The sequence below is a fragment of the Nilaparvata lugens genome, chromosome 10, assembly GCF_014356525.2.
Source record: "Nilaparvata lugens isolate BPH chromosome 10, ASM1435652v1, whole genome shotgun sequence".
Lineage (NCBI taxonomy): Eukaryota > Metazoa > Arthropoda > Insecta > Hemiptera > Delphacidae > Nilaparvata > Nilaparvata lugens.
In genome coordinates, this window is record NC_052513.1 from 34333779 (window position 1) to 34357163 (window position 23385).

The 23385-nt window shown below is 34.5% G+C and overlaps 1 protein-coding gene across 1 annotated transcript in view; it reads right to left on the reverse strand.

Moving 5' to 3' along the window:
- LOC120353359 (protein outspread-like) overlaps positions 1-23385 on the reverse strand; it is a 254806-nt gene that overhangs the window by 99095 nt on the left and 132326 nt on the right. The window contains exon 2 of the mRNA XM_039436714.1: positions 6195-6275. Within this exon, the coding sequence (XP_039292648.1) occupies positions 6195-6275 (81 nt within the window). The remainder of the gene's footprint in view (positions 1-6194; positions 6276-23385) is intronic.

Genomic DNA, 23385 nt, shown 5'->3' on the forward strand with positions numbered 1-23385 from the left:
AAGAAGAAGAAGAAGAAGAAGAAGAACAACAACAACAACAACAACAACAACAACAACAACAACAACAAGAAAAAGAACAAGAAGAAGAAGAAGAAGATGATGATGATGATGATGATGATGATGATGATGATGCTGATGATAATGATGATGATAATGATGATGATGATGATAATGATGATGATGATGAAAGAGAGAAGGAGAAGGATAAATTAGTAGAAGAAAATGAAGAAGAGAAAGAAGTACAAAAAACTTGAAAGGGAAGAAGAAGATAAGAAAAAGAATATAAGGGTTCATGACTGGTTCCCTGATTGTGCAGTTATAATAATAATTCTAACTGGTAAGATTTATTGGAAATCTAGTATTGCAGACTAGTAAAACAAGTTTTGAAGAGTTTTAAAATATTTTTCGCCACACTTGGATGTAATGAGCTGGTTTACGTGCGTCATATGGTGGCCGAAAGTGATTGTTTTCCGACCAGGCCGGTAAAACTTTACGGCCCTAGGGCTGTAAAATGACCTTGAATAACAGCTGATTCTGATTTGATATGAACGGGTTTACAAAATAGTTTATGAAACAGAATCAGTTTATGCTTCTAGAATTGAATAAAGTATTTTGCAATAAGATACTATCATTTCATTTGGATGAATGAAATACAAATAAGATATTATAAACTACTCAAATTCAATTTTCAGAGTATAATAGAATCTAACCTCAAACCTCATAGTACTGCGTTTATCACAAAACCTGGTGGATAGTTTTGGAACTACTTGGGCAATATCCATGGTGCTGAACGTTTTAACAAATAGTTTATGAAACAGAATCAGTTTATGCTTCTAGAATTGAATAAAGTATTCTGCAGTAATATACTATCATTTTATTTGGATGAATGAAATAGAGGTAAGATATCTTCTTCTTCTATATAATAAGAGAGAGTGGGGTTGTGTTTGTTCGCATCAAAACATGTCAACTTGTGGATTGCATACCGGAAAAACGGGAATGATTTAGATCTCCAAATTTTGAACATAGATTCTAAAAATATCAATCTCGTGCACCTGGAAGCCCAAATTTCTATTTTCCTTCTAGATTTTTCAGAATATAATGTTCAAATTCATCTATGCTACCGTAGGCTAATTGAAGTTCCATAGCCCAAAGTGTGTATTTTTATCAGCAGGTTATAAGACTACCATTTACTAACGTTTATGTAGCGCAGCGGTAAGAAGCTTGCTTACGGAGTGATGGTACCTCGGTTCAAATCCCCCGATGCTTCCCATTTTTTTGTTCTTAATTTTTCCCTCGAAACGTATTATTATCAATTATTTTTTGAAGGAATTTGTTTTCATTACTATTGAACTTGGATTTATCAAATAATTATTTTCAATGTAAAATTTTGCCACCAGTACAAATGAATTGGACATAGTCTTCATGCTGTAGGCCTATAATTTATTGAATTTCATAAGAAAAACATGAATAGATCACAATAAAATGAGTAATAATTTATATTCTTCAGTTATAATGTAGGCTACTATCAGACACGAATTCCCAGTGAAACGAGTATTTTAGGTATTTTTTTTGGAATTGGGAAAACAAAAGGCTGCCTGATTCAAATTGAGGAGGATCCTAATAGAACTAAAATTTATTGATGTATTGGAAAAATCAATATGATTCTGTGAGGTTTCCAAGTATTATGTATTCTTCAGTTTTCTATACTTTATAACTAGATACTAATAACTATACTAATAGCTAGAGCTATGACCTTCCACTTTTGTTTTCGGAACTGCTTAATAAACAATTATTCTCATATATATTGTTTATTTCTCTGTGTGGCGAAAAATAGCGTTCGCACCATGGGCAAAAATGTTTTCCGGCTCTCAATCTTTTCTAGTCCTCGGCCTACGGCCTCGGACTTGAAAACCGATTTCGAGCCGGAAAAGTCTCATTTTCGGCCCTAGGTGCGAAATATACTATTTCTTCCCTTCATTATATTATTGGAGTCGTTCGACGCATACTAAACAGCTTATAATGGAATAAGCAGTCAGTTCTCAAACGAAAATTGCTTATTTTTACTATACACGAGAATCTTGTATTGGGTTTACGCCTTCTTGCAGCGATATCTAATATAGAATTATCATTAATTTTTTTAGTATAATATTCTAGTTGAAATGACACAATTTATGGGGATATTCTGCTATTATTATGGTTTAAAATTACCAGCCAGGATAGCCGAGACGAATATCAATATAAGGCGTAGCACCCTTAAGTCTGCTACAGTGAGGTCCACGTTATAATGGCAGTGGATAAAGATAGAAGAATAGCGATGCCGATTCTCTTCATAATTAATTATATTTCTACACTATCAAAACATAATTGGCATCGTTGTGGACCTAGAAAAGGATAGTACCACCGGCTTTGTCGAATGATAGACAAGGGTAGCAAAACCAAAGTTGATCAAATACTGTCATTATAACGTGGACCTCACTATAGCGCTATCAACGCTATCTGGTCACGGGTTCGAATCCCGTCGGTAGGAATGGTCGTTTGGTTATCTCATCAAATCACCCACGCACTTTTCATTACCCACTCACAACAAAAAAGCTTATGTTGGCATCATCCGCAATAAATAAAGTCTAGGAAACTCTTGAAAAATCACGATGTTTCTTCATTCATGTGAAAGTTGTGAAAGTTTTTTTAAACTTTGCAAGTAAAAAAACTTTGTATTCGTATGATTTTTATTGGTGGGGAGTTCCTGACGGAAGTTCCACCACGCCTGAATATATCATTTGAGCCGTCAATGGGTCTTACGACTGTCATACTTCAGCCGGGACCGACAAATTAACGTGCCCATCCGAAAACACGGGAGTGTCCTGTTCTAAAACTTTTGGTAATGAGCGGGTTATTTACTTTACAGGTAAATTTACAAATCAGGCGCTTTGCACTGAACAATATCGGTCTAACATCCGGTTGCACAGAAGTCTGTTAACTTTAAATCCCAATTAAATGCCAGGAGAAACAATCAGAGAAGCCTTTCTCTACAAAAGAAACATTCTCTGTTTAGTTCTCTTGGAAGCAAAATGCTTTATAGAAATTTGACTTGGAACTAAACTGACATAAAATGACTTAAGGCCATCTACGTTTAGCGCTAAACCACGTTTAATTGTAGATAAGGTTTGCATTTATCATAATGCGTTTCATTCGGGGTTTAAACTAACAGCTGACATTTCTCCGTTTAAATCGAGTATCTACAAACAGGCCTTAGAATTAAATATGATTGAAATTTATCACATAACCAACATTGAGGTTCTAAGGAGAATGGGTAAAGACATTGAGATGATCACCACCATCAAATGCAAAAAGATCCAGTATCTGGGACATGTAATGAGAAACGACCTAACATATTCTCTATTACAGGTGATTCTCCAAGGAAAGATTTTTGGAAAGAATTGGAAGAATTTCTTGGCTAAACAAAATCCGATCCTGGTGTGGAAAAAGCTCCATAGAAATATTTCGTATTGCCGTGGATAAAGTGAAAACCGTCATGTTGTTCGCCCACGTTCGTAGCGGACAGGCACAATAACAACAAGAAAATTTAACAGACTTTTGTTCAACCGGGCCCAAGTCTATCTTTATAATTTTTGATCATGAAACTAGTACCCCAGACTAGGATCAACCTAGATTCTAGAATATTTATACAAATTTAATTCAGTTGAAAGTGAAACATCGCCTGCCGATTACGAAGCAGCCAGGAAGAGACGGAAGGAAATGATTTAGAAGCGGAACAATACTCCGAAAAAAGAAACCAGAAACGGGAGGAAGTACGCTTCGTTAATTGGAACACTTCCCCCCACCACCCCAAACTGGGACCTCTTCCCCCCCCAACACCGTTTTTGGTCATCATTACGAAACAACAACAATAATAATACAGCAATCTCATCTGCGTAATACTGTATACCACCCGCAAACAGCCAATTTTAGACCATAAAATTTTATCACCACGCATGCGCGGATAAGGCGAAAATATTCAATTTGGAATGAAATCAATGAAGCCGCGGCTTTAAATGGTTGTATGGTATGTATATGGTAGTTATATACAGTGGTAAAATTCAGCTTAAACGGTCAGCTTTGGTTCAATGGGTTGGAAGCATTAATGTTTATTTTTCATAAGAAATAACAGATTAAAGTGAATTTAAAATAAATTTGAAGTGAATTTAAATGACAGATTAAATTGAATTTAACTACCATAGTATCACAGTCAACCTTCTCGTCTGTGGTAGTAAAGAATATAGAGATATGTGTTCTTCCCTATATTTCTTTTTTGTGATGGTACAGTAGTATAGATGGTATGGTGGAAGCTACTTACATGCATGGTAGCCGTATTATACAGATCATAATTGGTAATAATCAACTTAGTTCTGTGAAGATCACTGGAGAGGCTCGAAGATCATGAATTTTTCAAGCTTCATGGAGAATCGAATTGAGTGGAATATTGATTTTTCACGTCTTTACTATTCAAACCTGTTTCCGCGTCGAAATTTTCGTTGATTATTGAAATGTGAGGAAATATCAGAAAATAAATCTGGCTTAATTAACTTAATTGATTTATTAGTGAAAGTAATTACATCACTGAGATTAATTCCAGTTGAAATTCATTGGTTATTTAGAGAATGATATTTTTTTGTTATTGTACTTTATGTATTCAATCATACAATAAGAACATCATCGAAATGATAGGGAGAGAAAAAATAAGGTAACCTTGTGCTATTCCTCTATCAAATTTAGATAGGGTTACACATAGTCCGAAATAGTTCAAGTTCTGTAGTTTTTTGGAATAACATGTCTACGATTTCGGGAGAAAAACTTAATACTTTCCTTGTTTAGAAAGGGAGCGAGCCTACCTATGATTTCTTTATAGATGTGCAGTAGTGCAGTACTGTAAAATCTGAACAATATGTTGGGAAATGGATTTACTATTGTATTTCGATGATTAATTTTTACTTTCCTTGCCCTATTACCATAGGTAAGGAAAGTATTGCTTCCCGAAAAAAATTAAGGTACCCCAATTTCTAAATTTCTATACGTTTCAAGGTCTCCTGAGTCCAGAAAAGTGGTTTTTGGGTATTGGTCTGTATGTGTGTGTGTGTGTATGTGCGTCTGTGTACACGATATCTCATCTCCCAATCAACGGAATGACTTGAAATTTGGAACTTAAGGTCCTTACACTATAAGGATCCGACACGAACAATTTCGATCAAATGCAATTCAAGATGGCGGCTAAAATGGTGAAAATGTTGTCAAAAACAGGGTTTTTCGAGGTTTTCTCGAAAATGGCTCCAACGATTTTGATCAAATTTATACCTAAGAAAGTCATTGATAAGCTCTATCAGCTGCCACTAGTCACATATCTGTAAAAATTTCAGGAGCTCCGCCCCAACTATGCAAAGTTTGATTTTAGATTTCCAATTATCAGGCTTCAGATACAATTTAAACGAAAAAGTTTAAGTGGAAAAGATTGAGCATACAAATCTTTACAAATAATGTTCAATAACATTTTCACCAAAAATTGCAAATAAGCTCGAAGTTCGAGAAAATAAGATTATTCAATTTGCAAACTGTTGGTAAGTGTTGATTCTATTAAAACATTCACTATGAAGAGATAGAAGACTTCATGTGTCTGCAGCGTTATTGTCCTGTCACCAGCTGGCTTAGATCTTGGAATAGTAGACTTTAGATGCGCGTAAACACAAGCGTCAGTTGATCAATTTTCATAACGGCAAGGAAAGTTGTGTGAGTGCGCCACACCAGATTTTTAACTTTGTTAAGTAAATGTTGTTATCATGGCGATTCTGTTGCTTAACCGGTATTTTCTCACACCGTTGAGTGGGAGGAGACTGTCAAGCTGGGCCAATGGCAGGCGTTCATGCCCTTGACCAATAGCAGTACTCGCCTACTAGCATAAATTCTGCTGCTCTTGTATTTAGTTTTAGTTTATCAGAGATTGACAATGGTGTAATAACCGAAACCAGTCTTCCTAAGAATCAATAAATCTGTGGTTTTTGACAATTTCTTAGTCTTTTTCATTCAATTGAATTTTCTTATAGATCTGACAAATGATGGTTAAAAACAGTCATTTTGTCAATGAAAGTTGCATAATTATTACTACAGAAAAACATAAAATTTGTAATTTCTTTTGAAAATCCTACCTTAGTTCTGTTGAGCGGTACGGTAAAATCCCATCCTGGAGCCACAAATAAATAGCCACATTTTGCTATTTTTCTGCTAGCCTGTGAAAATAAAGGAAAATATACATAAGATTACATAATAATGAAGACAAGAGAATAATTAATATGAGATTAGTAAATTGGGCGAGTTAGTTACAATAGCTATACTGTACCCTAATTTAAATCTGTGTAAGTGGCTTAGTGACTATTATAGAATATTTTAATAACAATAATAATTAAACGAAAATCCAAATTAAATGCTGCAAATCACCCCTAAGACTTCAGCTACTGCAAATATTTGGATTTTCGATTAATGATAATTATTGATTTATTAGCATTTGAATAATTGCAATATCTCACTATCCTATTATATTAAGCGAGCAATTTCGTTATATATATATATATATATATATATATTTATTTATTTGTTTATATGGTTATATGGGTATGTTCAACGGATCTCGAAAACGGCTCTGAAGATTTTCACGAAATTTGGAACAAAGTAGGTTTATGATATGGAGATTCGATTGCACTAGGTCCCAACCCTTGGATAACTCGCTGAAGAACATTGGAAGGATAAATACGTCCTTGGAAAAGCAGATGGAAATTTTGTCGTCTGTCGATACCGAATGGAAGAGAGTGAACGAGTGCATGTGTGTGGGATCATCCAGCTGATCTCACAAGAAGAAAAATTCAGCAAGAATAACTTATTTTTGTTTATTTCTCTTTTTTTCAGAGAACATGTTTACTTCAGAAATTCCAGAATAGTAAGTAGATGCTGTTAGTGTAAAATTTAGTGTAGAATTTGTTAATACATAGTATATTAACAAATATTGTAGCAAACATAGTATATCATTCCAAATCGAATTCATAGTATATCTATTTGTAATTGATGATGTGTTTGTTTTTGAAGTGTGAATAAATAGTTATTTTGATGAGTGATAGTAGCTTAACCTAGATTTTGTTTTGGACTGTAGTATAAATTTGAAAAGGGACAGTTTTGGGCATAAGCCTGTTGTGCCTCCTCATATAACTGTAAAAATAATTGTACGCTGAGAAAATGAATGAATAAATATAAACCTATAAATAATTCAATCTTTTCTTACAAATTTTCTATGCTTTTACACTCCAGAGCAAAGCTCGGTCCCTCGATTTTTCCATTAACAGAATATTTTATTTAGGATCAAACTTATTTCAATTTTTATTCTAGTTGAATAATCGTTCCAACTTCTGCCATTTTAATTCTATTACGTACATCAAATTTCGAGTTTATTATCTGAAACTACAAAATATTGTTAAATATGCTGACTGGTTTTCAGCTACTACTTATAGAACGAAATACACATAAAAATAAATGCAATGTAATATTAGGTCCCGCAGCACACATTTATTAAACACCCATCACATCATAAAACACTATTAGACAGTAATTACATCAATCAAATAGCCAAGGATAACACCTAGAATAGACATCAAGACATGAAAGATGAGATCATCTAATTACCTAACAGAGTTAATAGGTGGTTGTCAATTATATAGCAAATAGTACTTAGTACAGTATTTGAAAGTACAGTACGTTACTCACTTATCCTTGAATATAAACAAACAACAAATGAGGGTATTCGTGATTCTATTTCTCTTTCTAATTTTTCACTTTTTTATAATCAATTTTAGTTGAAATCAAATTTGTTTAATCAATTTCACTTACACACTGATGTAAGAGAAGATGACTTAGATGTTGGCAGTGTCACAAGCTTATATCAGTCAGTATGGAATATAACATTTTATATAGAATATTACATTCTATACTAACTAGCTTGTATAGATCCTGTTGGTTTGTTGATAGATTACAGATTGAAAAGTTGTTTGTTTTCATTTTCTTCTCTCCTTTCTTTTTAATTGATGCTGTTTATATGCTGTTTACTTCTCCTACAACTTCCCACCACACCTTTCACAATATCTCTCTTTTTCTTTCTCATTATCTCGTCTATTCTTCCTCCTTATCTCCTCATATACTTCTTTCATCATAGTTTATTCTCGATTTATCCTCCTTTCTTTTCCACATCACTTCCTTCTATCTTATTCATTCTCCCATTTCCTTGTTGTCATCTTCACTGTATTTCTTCTCCATTTCTCATATAATATTCTTCCTGCTTTAACTTATTCCCTTCTAGCAGTAAGAATGTGGTCTTCTCTCTTTTTATTTTTATGCTCATATTCTTTTACTCTTCTCCCACTTTTCATCTTTATCATCATTATTCATCAATATTCTTCTTTTTTTTTTCTCCAACTATTTCTCTCCCACATACTTTATCTTCATAATTCCTATTCCTCTTTATCACCCCTCTTCTTCCATTCCTTCTTCACCATTCACAAACATCATCATACTTTTTTTTCATAAAAAATTATCAGCTGTGCTAATAGTGAAGTTGTGTTTCTTTTCAGGCTCAAAATTTTGCAAAATTACTCTAAAATTTCCAATTTGTAGAGATTTGAGTGAAATATTTTTGTTTTAAATATCAAAATTTAAAATTTTTAGTTTAGTCATTAGTTTTGAAGTGGAAATTGGACTTTTTGAAGTGAAGAGTGAAATCTTAACCTCATTCTATTTTGAAACTTTTATTTGTAAAAATTTGGGAGGAGACATTTTTGGGCTATGCCTGTTGTCTTCTCTCAATCATATAATATATTATAATATTATTATTTGTGAATGTCAATGAAATAAATAAATAAATTTTCTTTCCACCAACTTCTCCTCCTCCCACCTACTTCGACTTCTCCTCCTTATCTTCCTCCTCCTCTACCTCTTCCTCCACCACCTCCTCATCAACATTGTCTTCCTTCTCATCATGATTGTTTTTTTCCAAAATTTATTGTACTCCTTCCTCCCTAATTCAACATTGTTTTACCAAAACAATACTGTCTCACTGTCTTACTCCACATACTGTCTCCTCCTCCTCCTTGTTCTTCTTCTTCTTCTTCTCCTCCTCCTTCTTCTTCTATTTCTTCTTCTTCTTCTTCTTCTCCTCCTCCTTCTTCTTCTTATTCTTTTTCTCCTTCGTCTCCATCTTATTCTTCTTCTTCTTCTTCTTCTTCTTCTCCTTCTTCTTCTCCTCCTCCTCCTCCTTCTTCTACTTCCTCTTCTTCTCCTCCTTCTCTTTCTTCTTCCTCTTCTTCTTCTCCTCCTCCTCCTCCTTCTTCTTCTTCCACTTCTTCTCTTTCTTTTTCCTCTTCTTCTTCTTATCCTCCTCCTTCTTCTTCTTCCACTTCTTCTCCTCCTTCTTCTTCTTCTTCTTCCTCTTCTTCTTCTCCTCCTTCTCCTTCTTCTCCTCTTTCTTCATCTTCTCTTCTTCTTCTTCTTCTCTTCTTCTTCTTCTTCTTCTTCTTCTTCTTCTCCTCTTCCTCCTTCTTCTCCTCCTCCTCCTCCCACTCCTTCTTCTCTTCTTCTTCTTCCTCCTCCTCATAATCATCATGACAATTTACAACTCCATCACCAATTCCACACGTCTTCACCTTAAACACACACACACACACACACACACACACACACACTCATACAACACATATTATCCAATAATGTTTGTTGATTCTCCAGCATCGTGCGGCCTATTACCTCTATCTTTTCAAATGTGAACAATTTCCATCTCGTAGTTCACAGATGCTATAGTGAGATTCCCTTCTAACCGTCACCATTCCCTATATAAATTACCCTAACACTTCCCATTCACTTAATGCTGACACTAAAATTCACTGCATTTAGAATTTCCAGTCGTGGACCATAGGACTATAAGTAAAAACTCACTGTCAGCATTCCTTATAGAAAACATCAATACTCCCCCATTCAATCAATGCTGACAGTTTGAAGAGAAACTCACTCCATTAGAATTACCTATTCGTGGCCCATAGGACCACAACTTTATGAAATACACAGTCAGCATTCGTTATAGGTAACAAAAATGTTCCCCCATTTAATTAACTTTGACAGTTTAAAGTGAATCTAGCTACAGGACCCCACCGAAACTATACTATGATTACTGCGATGAGATAACCTTTGCCTATATGTGATTTTTTTTCGTTGGCAGTGCTGATGTGTAATTAATGTGATTAACATTTAAACGGCCTTAATTTTGTTTTCGCTTTTTTTCTGTGGTGCCTTATTCGTAGTGGGATGGATGTTGATAGTAGGCTAACTTCCATTAAGAATTGCGCAACCTTCAGTCTCACGTGTGAGTGAAAAAAAGAGAGCGAGAGAGAGATCGAGATTGATTGCTTCAGAGAGAGAGACCGGGTGATTGATTGGTAGAGACTGAAAGGAGGAGAGAAACAGAGGGTGTGTGAAGAGCGGAAGGAGAAGAGAACGAGAGAGAGGCAGAGAGAGAGAGAGAGTAAAAGATGACGAGGGAGAGTGTGACAGATATAGATAAAAGATGGAAACCAACACTCACAAATAGAGAAAATAAAAAAGTAATGAAGATAAGGCATTGTACGAATTATTGCTCTAGCATCTAATACTCTAATCTAATATGAATTCTTGAAGAGAATCTCTTAAAATGTACTTCGAAAGAGAGTATTGAGTTAAGCAGCCAGTATCATCAAGCTATTTTATGAATAAAAATCTGGTGTGGCGCACTCACACAACTTTCCTTGCCGTTATGAAAATTGATCTCCTGACGCTAGTGTACTCGCGCATCTCAAGTCTACTATTCAAAGATATGAGACAGCTGGTGATAGGTCAATAACGCTGGAGACATACGAGGTCTGCTATCTCTTCATAGTGAATCATTTGATAGAATCAACAGTTGCCAACAGTTTGCAATTTAATAATCACATTTTCTCGGATTCCAAGCTTATTTTCAATTCTAGGTGGAAATGTTACTGAACATTAATTGCAGAGATTTTCATGCTCAATCTTTTCTACTTGAAATTTTCTGTTTAAATTGTATATGAAGGCTGATAATTGAGAATCTAAAAATCAAACTTTGCATAGATGGGGCAAAGCTCCTGGAATTTTTACAGATATAGGACTTGTTGCAGTTGATAGAGCTTATCAATGACTATTTCAGGTATAAATTTGATCAAAATCGCGAAAAACCCTGTTTTTGACAACATTTTCGCCATTTTAGCCGCCATCTTGGATTGCATTTGATCGAAATTGTTCGTGTCGGATCCTTGTAGTGTAAGGACAATGGATGTTACGTTCCAAATTTCAAGTCATTCCGTCAACTGGGAGATGAGATATCGTGTACACAGACGCACATACACTCATACACACACACACACACACGCCTACATGGTATTAGCATAGATTCATTCATGTTTATTCAGTCTATGGTATTAGGAATTGACTTTGATACTAAATTTATATTCAAATAATACTAATTTACAGCCAATGAACATTTAGCAAGAGGGAGAATTTAACTAATAACAAGCCAAGGAATGAGAAAACAGTAATTTTTTTGTCATGAGGAAAACCAATGGGAGTGAGAGGAAAAATTCAAACAATCACAAGCCAACCAATGAGAGAGCTGCGATTTAGTTGTCATGGTAACAGCCAATGGGAATTGAGTTGGAGAGAGAATTTAACCAATCATAAATCAGGCAATGAGAGAGAGCAATGATTTCATTTCTTCAACTCGACGTCAGCTACTCATAGTTGACAATAAGATGAGCATTAGAGAAAAAAGCTATAGTATCAAAACCTATTGAATTTCTATTACCATAGACTGAATAAATATGAATGAATCTGTCATTTTATCATGTAGGGAAAAATCTCTCAATTGAAACCTCTGTTATATTTCAAGTGCAATTGTACTCGTCCATCATGGTATCTACCGATGGAACCACCTACTAGATATATAACACATAACCATAGACTAAATGAACAATTGGATCTGTGGTTTAACCGTACGCTATACAGTTACATATAACCATAGAAGATCTATTTTAGAACTATTAATAGAAAAATCTACTACCATAGACTAAATAAACAATAATAAAATCACACTTTTTTCTATGTATTTAAACACGACATGCAGTCAAATATACACGACTGCATGTCGTGTTTAAAAACATAGAAAAAAGTGTTTTAATACATAGCAGCTCGGAATGAATCAAGAAACCATCACAAATAGATATACATAATAGAATGTGTGGCATACTGTACGTAATAACTCCACACTATACAGGTACATATTAAGGTATATATAACCATAGAAGATCTATTTTAAAACTATTTATAGAAAAACTACAGTTTCTGTAAGGTATAACCTAGTAAATACAGTAAGACCTCTGTCCCAAAGGTTCGTGCCCCAACTGCACACAACTGCACTGTGATTGCATATAATTGCATCCTACCAGAGATGCACTTTGTCCGATAAGACATGACCGTTGCACCTGAATGCAATTGCAGTTGCATCGTTGCATCCTGAACTGCAGTTTCCGTGTCGCATAACCTACTGTCATATTATGATGCACCTTCCTCTAATTTCATCTCATGTGGCATTCTAATCCTGTTTTTCTAGCATAACCTTTCCTTCTCATACTCATGTCTTAACGGAGATTTTCGCCACAGAGATTGTGTGTTTTCTTCCCCATTAAAATTATTGTAAGAATTCTGGATGAATATGAAGTTTTAATGAGTAAAGTTCTGCTTAAATGAGCCTTGGGTTCGTAATTAAATGGGTTTACAGTATAATTATTACTATTGGGCTACTCATTCACATTGAGACGAAGACGAATAGATTATTCAGGATTTTCTCAATAGTCGCTTCTCCTATAGTGCGGTCCACGTTATAATGGCAGTGGAGAAAGATAAGAGAAAAAAGTTGCCGATCCTCTGATGCACTTGTGCATTTTATGATAATAAGGTATAAACATAGAGGAAAAATAACAAAAAAAGATATATCCCATGGCATAGGTTGTTTATGTTTCAAATTTCAAGCCAAATTTTTATTAGCTCATAAATGAAGTTATTATAAATAGGTGTGAGAGACTACCAGCGAGACATAGCTTAACGAGAAAGAACTACTATAGTGAGGTCCACATTATAATGGCAGTGGATAAAGATAGAAGAACATTGTTGACTATTATCTGCCTTTATTAATTATATTTCTACATTGTCACAAACAGATTTGGCATCGTTGCGGAGCTAGAAAAGGATAGTACTACCTGCTTTGTGCAATGATAGACAAGGATAACAGCACCAATGTTAATCAAATACTGCCATTATAACGTGGACCACACTATAGGACTATCGGCTTGAGGGAAATTTGGAACATAAACGCCCTATACCATGGGATATCTTCTTATGCTATTGTTTCTTTCATCAGACTCTAAATTTGAAAATTGAATTTGAAGATTTCTAGATGAGTTTGTACCATACAATCATTGAGAAAAAGCACTCACTTGCTAGCTTTGTCTCAATGTGAACATTAATATAATCATAATGATAATATTAACGAATGTAGCAGACTAGGTTCACGTCCTGTCACGTCATTATATTTCAGTTTCATATTTTCCAGTATTACATTATCATACTCGTTCACTGACCACCTATTATGATCACATATGAGACGAATTATCTTACTGAGGATGAAGCCAACATATACCCTAAGCTTGTGCGAGATTAATAACACGGGATCAGATTAGAGATGACTCTACGCGCAACTATAGGTGGATGGGTCCAAACTCCAAAAAATTAGAAACGACATTGGAATCAAAGAAGAACCATTATAATTAAAAAGCTATAATGGATGATGCACAATTAAAGCATATATGGTCTTCTTCTTAAGCTTCGATTGGTAGGCAGGTTTTCATCGTTTTCTGTCCAGAGCTGTACTTTTCAGTTGATTGTAGCTCTGAATCCCTAAATCTTTGGTTACATGCTTCAAATATTGTAGCCGGGGTCTTCCACGAGCCCTTTGTCCAATTATCATACCTTTCAGTACTTTTAACGTACTCCATATGGTATCAGAAGGAATGTACAGTTTTAGGTGGGTTCCGACTTCCGAACCACAAAATGAAATTCCGCACCGTTGTATCCTAGAAGCGCCGTTATGAGAAGCAGAATGAAGCAACAGCTGGTCTATGAATGAGGAATAAATTCGCTGCAGACTTTTTGATGGCCAATGATAACAAACTATGAAAGCTTCGTGCAGCTGAAATATACTGCAAAATAGAAGACAGATGAGACGCAGCAGATGAACATAAAATTGTGTTTTGGACTTGAACTGAGAGTGCTTAGTCACATGACAGTGAAAGATGGTGGGGGAAGGGGGGAAATATGAGGGAGAAGTACAATAAGAAGAGGAAGGATGTAGAAGGATGATGAAGTTGGACAGGACAGATGGCAGAGAAGGAAGAGAACGATATGAAGAAGAAGAAGAATGGAGAAGAAGAAGAGTGGAGAAGAGAGATAGAATTAGGAGGAGGATGAGAGGGACAAGAAGTGGATATAGAAGAAGATAGAGTGGAAGAAGAAGAAAAGAAGAATTATTGAAGAAGAAAAGAAGAAGAAGACGTGAAGAGGAAGAAGAAAAAGAAGTGAAGGGGAGGAAGGAGGAGAGGAAAGGTAGGAGTAGGAGAAAAATGAATTAAGAAACTGGAGGAAGCGGTCAATGATGAAAAGAACGAGAGGAGGGGGAGAAAGGAGGAGGAACAGTAAGAAGGAATTGAGAATGAGGAGGATGGAGATGGAGATAGATTAAATGGAGGTTAAGAAGGAGTAAGAGGAGTAAAAACGTGCGAAAGTGATAATTGAAAAGAGGAGAACAGACAGAAAATGGTGGATGAGGAAATGGGGATGAAAAGAAGGACATTGATGAGAAGGATGAAGAAGAAAGAATATGGAAGTTTAATAAGTCTAATGCATAGGAGAAGATAAAACAAGAAAGAGGGCTGCAAATGTTCGGAAAAAGAGCATCTTCAAGAGAAAGAGGAAAAGGAGGAGGTGGAGAAAGAGGAGGACATGAAGAAGGAGGAGAAAAAGGAGGAGTAGCAGGAAGAGTTGGAGGAGGAAATGAAGCAGAAGCTGGAGGTAAAGCAGGGGGGAAAAGAGGAAGTAAAGAAAAACTACGATGCAGTTGATAAAAGAAGAACACAGAGAAAGAGAATAAAAACAAAGAAAAATAAAATTTAACAAGACGACATGTAGAGAGGATTATGAAACAATAAAAATGATGAGCATGAAAAGAAGCGGCAGATGATACCAGATATTCAAGTATAATACGCACGAATAGAATATCCCCATGAATAAATTGTACCCATTGTTTTCCTGTAATACATCCGTCTATGAATAGAATAGAATGTAATCCTTCACCCATAATGAATTCAAACCTTAATCCTGGGAGACCTATCCTTTTTGATGCGCTGTATTGTACAGGGTACATGTTTTATTATGATGAAGCATGATTCATCAGTGCATCTACCATAAATTCTCTGCCTTGACTTCCATATTTAACGTCAAAATTTGCGTTGTCATTACTCTTGGAGCACATATGTTTCTATGGTCAGATTCACTAAAAATGTCAGTATCGGTTGAATGGAAAGCATTGGTGTTATAAATGAGGAATGCTGACAGTTTAAAGTGAACCTTACTATGCCAACTTCTTCAGAGACCCAGCTTCATTTCTCTTGCAAAAAAAATCTGGTGTGGCGCACTCACACAACTTTCCTTGCAGTTATGAAAATTGATCATCTGACGCTAGTGTTCCCGCGCATCTCAAGTCTACTATTCAAAGATTTTGAGCCAGCTGGTGACAGGGCGATAACGCTGGAGACACACGAGGTCTGATATCTCTTCATAGTGAATCATTTAATAGAATCAATAGTTGCCAACAGTTTGGATAATCACATTTTCTCGAATTTCGAGCTTATTTTTAATTTTAGGCGAAAATGTTACTGAACATTAATTGTAGAGATTCTCATGCTCAATCTTTTCCACTCGAAATTTTTTTGTTTAAATTGTATCTGAAGCCTGATAATTGATAATCTAAAATCAAACTTTGCATAGATGGGGCGGAGCTCCTAAAATTTTTACAGATATGGGACTTGTGGCAGTTTATCGATTACTATTGTAGGTATAACTTTAATCAAAATCGTTGGAGCCGTTTTCGAGAAAATCGTGATAAATATTTCAGGAGAACCAATCATAGGAGACGTCTTTGAAAAAACGGCTATTCTGATTCTGGTTCTCGTAAAATTGATTAAGATTAAAATTTAACAGGCTTTTGTGCAACCGGCACTCACTCATAAAACAGAATATTAAAGTTAAAAATTTTTTATAGATCGACTACTGTTTTGTCGACCCAAATACAGACCTTAGAGGTCCATATCATAATCTCAACATTATTTTAACCTATTTCTGACTATGTGTGACCTTATTTAAATTTGGGAGAGGAATAGCACAAGGTTAACTCATTTTTTCTCTCCCTATCATTTTTATGATGTACTTATTGTATCAAACGATCAATAACGATTAAAGAATACTATTCTTCAAAGAAAAGCGATTAATTCACTTATTTATATACTCTGTATGCCTAATTAAATGGTTAAAGAAATTGCCTTTGAATTCTACAAGCTCATGGTTTTCCAAAGAATTAAAACTCTTGAATTATGGTAACAACATTTAGTAGGGTAATAAAAAAAACATATAATTGTTGAAATACACTAGAAATTTATATAGATAAATGAATGTTCATTTCCTAACAAAAACTAAAACTAGAAAAAAACTACTACATCAATTACAGGAAATATTATTACTATTAAATTTTGTCAAATTTTAAAGTGAAAAAACACACTCACATTCTTTGGTGTGGCGACGTCCGTTTCATGCTGGTATTGCAAATTTTCAAGCCAAAAAGAAAACTGAAGTGTTTAAGGTTATGAGGGTGAAATTTGGTCAGAGTGGCCAAAAATCCCCTCCACTCCCACTCTGACCAAATTTCACCCTCATAACCTTAAACACTTCAGTTTCTGTTTGGCTTGAAAATGTGCAATACCAGCACGAAACGGACGTCGCCACATCAAAGAATGTGAGTGTTTTTTCACTTAAAAATTTTACAAAATTTAATAGTAATAATAATAGTGAAAACAAGATGAATAACCAACAAAAAAAATATTAGATAAATTACAATTACATACAATAGTTAGTTACAAAAAAATTTTTATAGTCTACTTATCATCATTAATATGACAAATAATATAATTATAGTGAGATCAATTTCAAGTTTCACGAGTGAAATTTATAAAATTTCAAAAACTATTGTTTTTTGCAAGAGAAATGAACATGAGTCTGAGAAGAGGTTCCCATACTACACTTTAAATAATACTACTTATAAACACAACCAATATCACCACAAACCCTCAAGTTCATAAGTTCAAGACTAACAACAATTCATTACAACACCTAACACAACCAACAACATCCTATTGTCCAACAACAACATATTGTAAACCTAGCCATTCACAACAACATAACTCAACTACAACATCTCAATTCAAGGATCACAAACAACACTTGTACACACACTCTACATACAAGTACACAAATGTTAATTACATATTCACTTGAATAATTACTAGACCATGTAATTAACAGATGGACTCAGCACAGTGATTTATTCAAACTCTGGAATACAATTGCAGCTTACACAATTACATTATCAGGGAGTACAATATATAGTATTATAGCTGTCAACTACATACATTCATGGAAACAGATATAGTATAGACAAACTGAGAAATACATAGATATACTATAGAATTGTGGAAATATACCCCAAGCTGAATGCTCGACAACTGCTATAGATATATAACTCATGTATATTTACTATCTATATATAACTATCTATCTATGTATATAAGTATATTTAGTATCTACAAGGCAAGAAGATACAGGATGCATTCATAAATACAGGTATATTCAACGGGTGATAAGATTTATTAGCTGTATAATGATAGAGCAGAGGACGCATCAATGTATTGTATTCAAATTGCGTCTAGCAATGGTAATAAGATCGATTAAAGAGTACGTTGTGTTTAAATTGAGGTTTCATATGTGATAAGGTGTAGTACCGTTACGCTATAAAGTTAGTGATACACTGTAGAGCTAAGTACTCAGTATAGTTGGTGATTGTGGTTATCGGAATTCAGTGACACGTGAAATTCAAAGAGTAAATAGTCATGTCATTGCATACCAAACACTGAAGAGGTTTTAGTGCAAATTGGGAAAACATCAAGTATCTTAAAGCTAAAAAGAAACGATATAAAACGAATACTTAGGTAAGAACTGGGAATCAAAAGAGGGGAATTGGAAATCAAGAAGCACAAGCCTAGGTGTTGTGAAGGCATCACCCTCAGCAATATTCTTACAAATGGTTGTTGAAATCTTCATATCTCCCTTTAATCATCATGTCACATAACTCGAAAGAATATTCAGGATTCTCAATCTAGGTACGACCGTGCATAACAGTTCTTTCAATCCCACAAATTCGGTGATAAAAAACAATCAAATTTAACCGCCATTATGATGTCAACTAATAGCAAAACCAATTCAACTCGAGATCCAATAAACTATTGTGAGGTCGAACTATAATAATAATAATATCGTGTGACCTGGCTGGCTCAGGTCTGGTGTCAGAGTTTTCAGGTCGCAAATGATCAATTTCAGGGCCTCTGACATGACCTAACGACTGCTTTTTAGGCAGCCGGGACCGACTGCTTAACGTGTCCATCTTAACGAGGTCGAACTATCAAGTCATTATTAGTTAGATTATTAGGTTAGATCATACAATAATACAATCTTATAAGTTTTCTCTGGTTAAATTCAATGAGATTTCTGTGTAACCGACATATCAACTGACTTTTAATGGGAAAAATAGTTCTTCTTCTTCTTCTTCTTGCCTTCCAAGGATATTTGCCTGTTCCAACTCACAATTGATATTTATAAAGAGTTAATTATTGTAATGAAAAATTATTATTGCCATCTCTTCAATAGTCTTCCGACATCTCTTTTCTCTTGGTTTATATATCATAGCTTGTAGTGGAATTATTGCTGCGGACATTTTGTCAACAATAGTTTAGGAAACCTAGATAGAAAAGGAAACCTAGATAATAGTTTGATGCACAAATATAAGTTATTATGATAACTGATAATATAAAGAATGAGGTTCACTTAATTGCCAAGATTCGTTAAACGAGAAGCATTGATGCATTAATCCTGTTTATAAGAAATATTTCTTGGAAAGGAAGAATTGATTATGAAAGGAACGGTAGAGTGACATAAATTTCCACAAACTGAACCCAATTTCCTGTTTTTCTCAACAATATTATTTATGTAGCAATTCATTTCCCCGCACTTTTGATCTGGATATTTATATTTTCGAGGTCACAAGTGTCTCTTACCCAACTTGAAACCAATCACAGTCTTGCAACATGTGAACTCTGCACATATGTGAGCATCAAAAGTGGTTCTGAGATTAATACAATTTGTGTCACAAGTCTTCGGCGAGATCGAGACTGCAACATCCGGCTGACGACAGAATATTATGGCAATCGTTGAAGGACAAATTGAGACGAAAACCGCTCCAATTCGTTCTGGATACAAAATATTGATGGATAACTGTGTTGATCTGAAATTTGCAACAAATTGATAGGTTCTCCTTTTTGGACTTGATTTGAAATTCACCAACTTATTCCAATCACAATCTTCATGGTTGAAGTGTTCAATAAATAATTTTGTCCCAAATAGTGGTAGCTCTAATTCGTTCTGGATTCAAAATGATGGGCTCTACTACTCTGATAAAAAATAATGTCCTGCAAATTAATAGGCTGCTCAGTTTTGGACTGGATTTAAAATTCAACCTCATCCAATCAAAATCTCTCGGTTGAATGGATCAAATAAAATTGAATTTACTGTTAATAAACTTACAATTTGCTCGAATTCATAACTGAAAAATCATTTTGTAACAAATATTGACAATTTTCAGCTCTAATTAGTTCTTATTAGATATAGAATTTCACGAATTGATAAGGTCTATTCTGATCTGAACTCTTTTGAAAGTTTTAGAACTGGTTTAAGTACTTACTATTATATCTCATCAGAATTTAAATGAATATCAAAATTGATTAGACAGATTTGTTTCAAATAATTATAGTTGGTAGCTCCAATGCGTTCTCGATATAAACTGACGCAAAATTGTGGGTTTTATTCAATATCTCTTTCTATAGTCTGTATAAAATATATAGAAACATGAAGGAGATAATCGTGTTGCCAAATTGTGCAAAATTTCAATATTTTCATAAAAGATGTGAAAAAAAACTTTTATAAAATTGTAAACACGCTCTGAATATCATATCTAAAATGACTTGAATTAATAATTTAATTTTGTCTCAAATATTTATGATTTTTACCTCTAATCCAGCCTGTTTTCGTATCAATCTGTCGTAGATTGTAGGGTTTTGATCAATCTCGACCTCTCTTCCAAATTCACCAACAGGTTCAAAGTACGATATCCATTTATCCAACATTGATATGTCCGACAAATAACATAAATTTAGTCACAAATTGGTGGCTCTTTTTCGATCTGCATTTAAATCTACATCAAATTGATGGTCAGCTCAGTTTTGATCTGTCTTCAAAATCAGCAAAGTTGTCCCAATTTCAAGTGGTATCATTTAGAGGAGAATATTGTCGAATATCTGGTTCAATTACACAGTATTTGCTCTGAGAACAGAGTTATTCAACTGTTCTAACAATTTGATAGGCCAATAAAATCAGCATAACTTATTATTCAAATGACATTCAATTCTTGGCCCCTATTCGGGAGAACGGGACAAGTTTTTTATTGACGTCAATTATACGGTCATTCCTTCAGCGGGTTTCTGATTTTATCAGCAGTTGGGAATTGGGAATGGAGAAGTGGAATTAGAGGAAGAAGTAGTAAATATAGTAGCAGAAGGAAAATACGTAAAATTAGATGAGAGTGAATGCGATGATGGAGGAGAAGAATAAGAAGGAAGATAGGAGAACATGAAGAAAGAAAGGTAGTAAACGAGGAGGAGGGAGGAAGAAAAAGATGAAGGAATAAAAAGAAGAAGAAGAGAAACAAGCAGTAGAAGAAGTAAAAATTGAAAAGGAAGAGGAAGGAGAAAAATAAAACGAAGGAAAAGAAAAAGAATAACAAACGGGAGAGGAAAAGGAAGAAAAAGGAGAAAAAGAAGAAGAAGAAGAGGAAGAAGAAGAAGAAGAAGAAGAAGAAAAGAGATAAAGTAGTAGTGGTCGTTGCAGGGGTAAAAAGAGAAGAAAAGTAAGTAGAGAAAAATGGAAAAGAAGTTGAGAAGAAATAGAATTTGTTGTAAGGGAACAAGAATAAGAAGAAGGTGGAAAATAAGAAGTAGAATTGGAGGAGAAATTTCGATCAATTAAATAACAAGAGCATTAGTTGAATAATGAATTAATATGAGAAATACAGTGAACCAATGCGATGATTAAAAGGACTCATCTCTAATAAAATGTGTACATTCAAGAACAAAGTACTTGCAAAACTCTCATGAATTAATTGTAACTACTTACATTTCCTGACAATCTTTATGCCAACAAGACCAACTCCAACCACGAATGAAGAGCACAAAAGAGAACAATGTTGGCAGCATCACATGACATTCCTTCACGATTCTTTCCACCTTATCTTTGGCTTCATTCCACACTCACCGGCGGCAAAAGACAATACAGAACCCTGTTTAGTTGGCGAATTCACTTCTAAAAGGCACAAACAATAGAAACGTATGAAACTGCATTGATTCGGTGCCAAAACCCCTTGGAATAGACGTGTAATGAAATTTAAACTTCAAGTGCCGGTTGCACAACAGCCGGTTAAATTTAACCGTGATTAATTCCACGTGAACCAATCAGAGAAGCCGTCTTTTCAAAAACGCCTTCTCTGATTGGCTCTCGTGAAATTAATAACGGTTAAAATTTAAACGGCTGTTGTGCAACCTGGCCTTACTCTTTTTTCCAATGAATCACCTAGTAAAATTTTGTCTATTCATAAACTCGAAATTTTTGGACAAGGAAGGACATTTTCGAATAATGTCAAAATGAACTATTTTTATTTGGAATAATTTTGTTATGAGCTTACTCAAATGTATAAAATAGAAATTATTTTCATACGAGGATTTGAATTCAAAATAAGAGAACTCAAAGTTTGGAGAATAAGAAGTCTGAAAGTACAGTATAAGCAGGGCGCACACCAGTAAAGTTAGTCAAGACAAGACATGATCAGACACATTTAGTCACAATACTTCACATAGTTGCTTATGAAGACATGTCTAATTGCAATGACTAATCAGTTTGAGTTGCGTCATAAGCAACAATGTGAAGTATTGTGACTAAATGTGTCTGATCATGTCTTGTTTTGACTAACTTTACTGGTGTGCGCCCTGCGCTTATACTGTACTTTCAGACTTCTTATTCTCCAAACTTTGAGTTCTCTTATTTTGAATTCAAATCCTCGTATGAAAATAATTTCTATTTTATACATTTGAGTAAGCTCATAACAAAATTATTCCAAATAAAAATAGTTCATTTTGACATTATTCGAAAATGTCCTTCCTTGTCCAAAAATTTCGAGTTGCTTAGTTGCATAGTTGCTTATGAAGACATGTCTAATTGCAATGACTAATCAGTTTGAGTTGCGTCATAAGCAACAATGTGAAGTATTGTGATTAAACGTGTCTGATCATGTCTTGTCTTGTCTTGACAAACTGGTGTTCGCCTAGCCTAAAGGTGCGTACAGATACGCGCCGCGAACATGAGCAATTCACTTTTAATCAGCTTATGCCAAGCTTTTTATAACTGTATCTTACCGTTTCCATAGGCATACAGTATATAAATAAGTGAATTAATCGCTTTTCTTTGAAGAATAGTATTCTTTATTCGTTATTGATCGTTTGATACAATAAGTACATCATAAAAATGATAGGGAGAGAAAAAATGAGTTACCCTTGTGCTATTCCTCTCCCAAATTCAAATAAGGTCACACGTAGTCAGAAATGGGTTAAAATAATGTTGAGCCTAAAGGTGCGTACAGATATACGCGCCGCGAACATGAGCAATTCACTTTTAATCAGTTGATGCCAAGCTTTTTATATCTGTATCTTACCGTTTCTGTAAAAA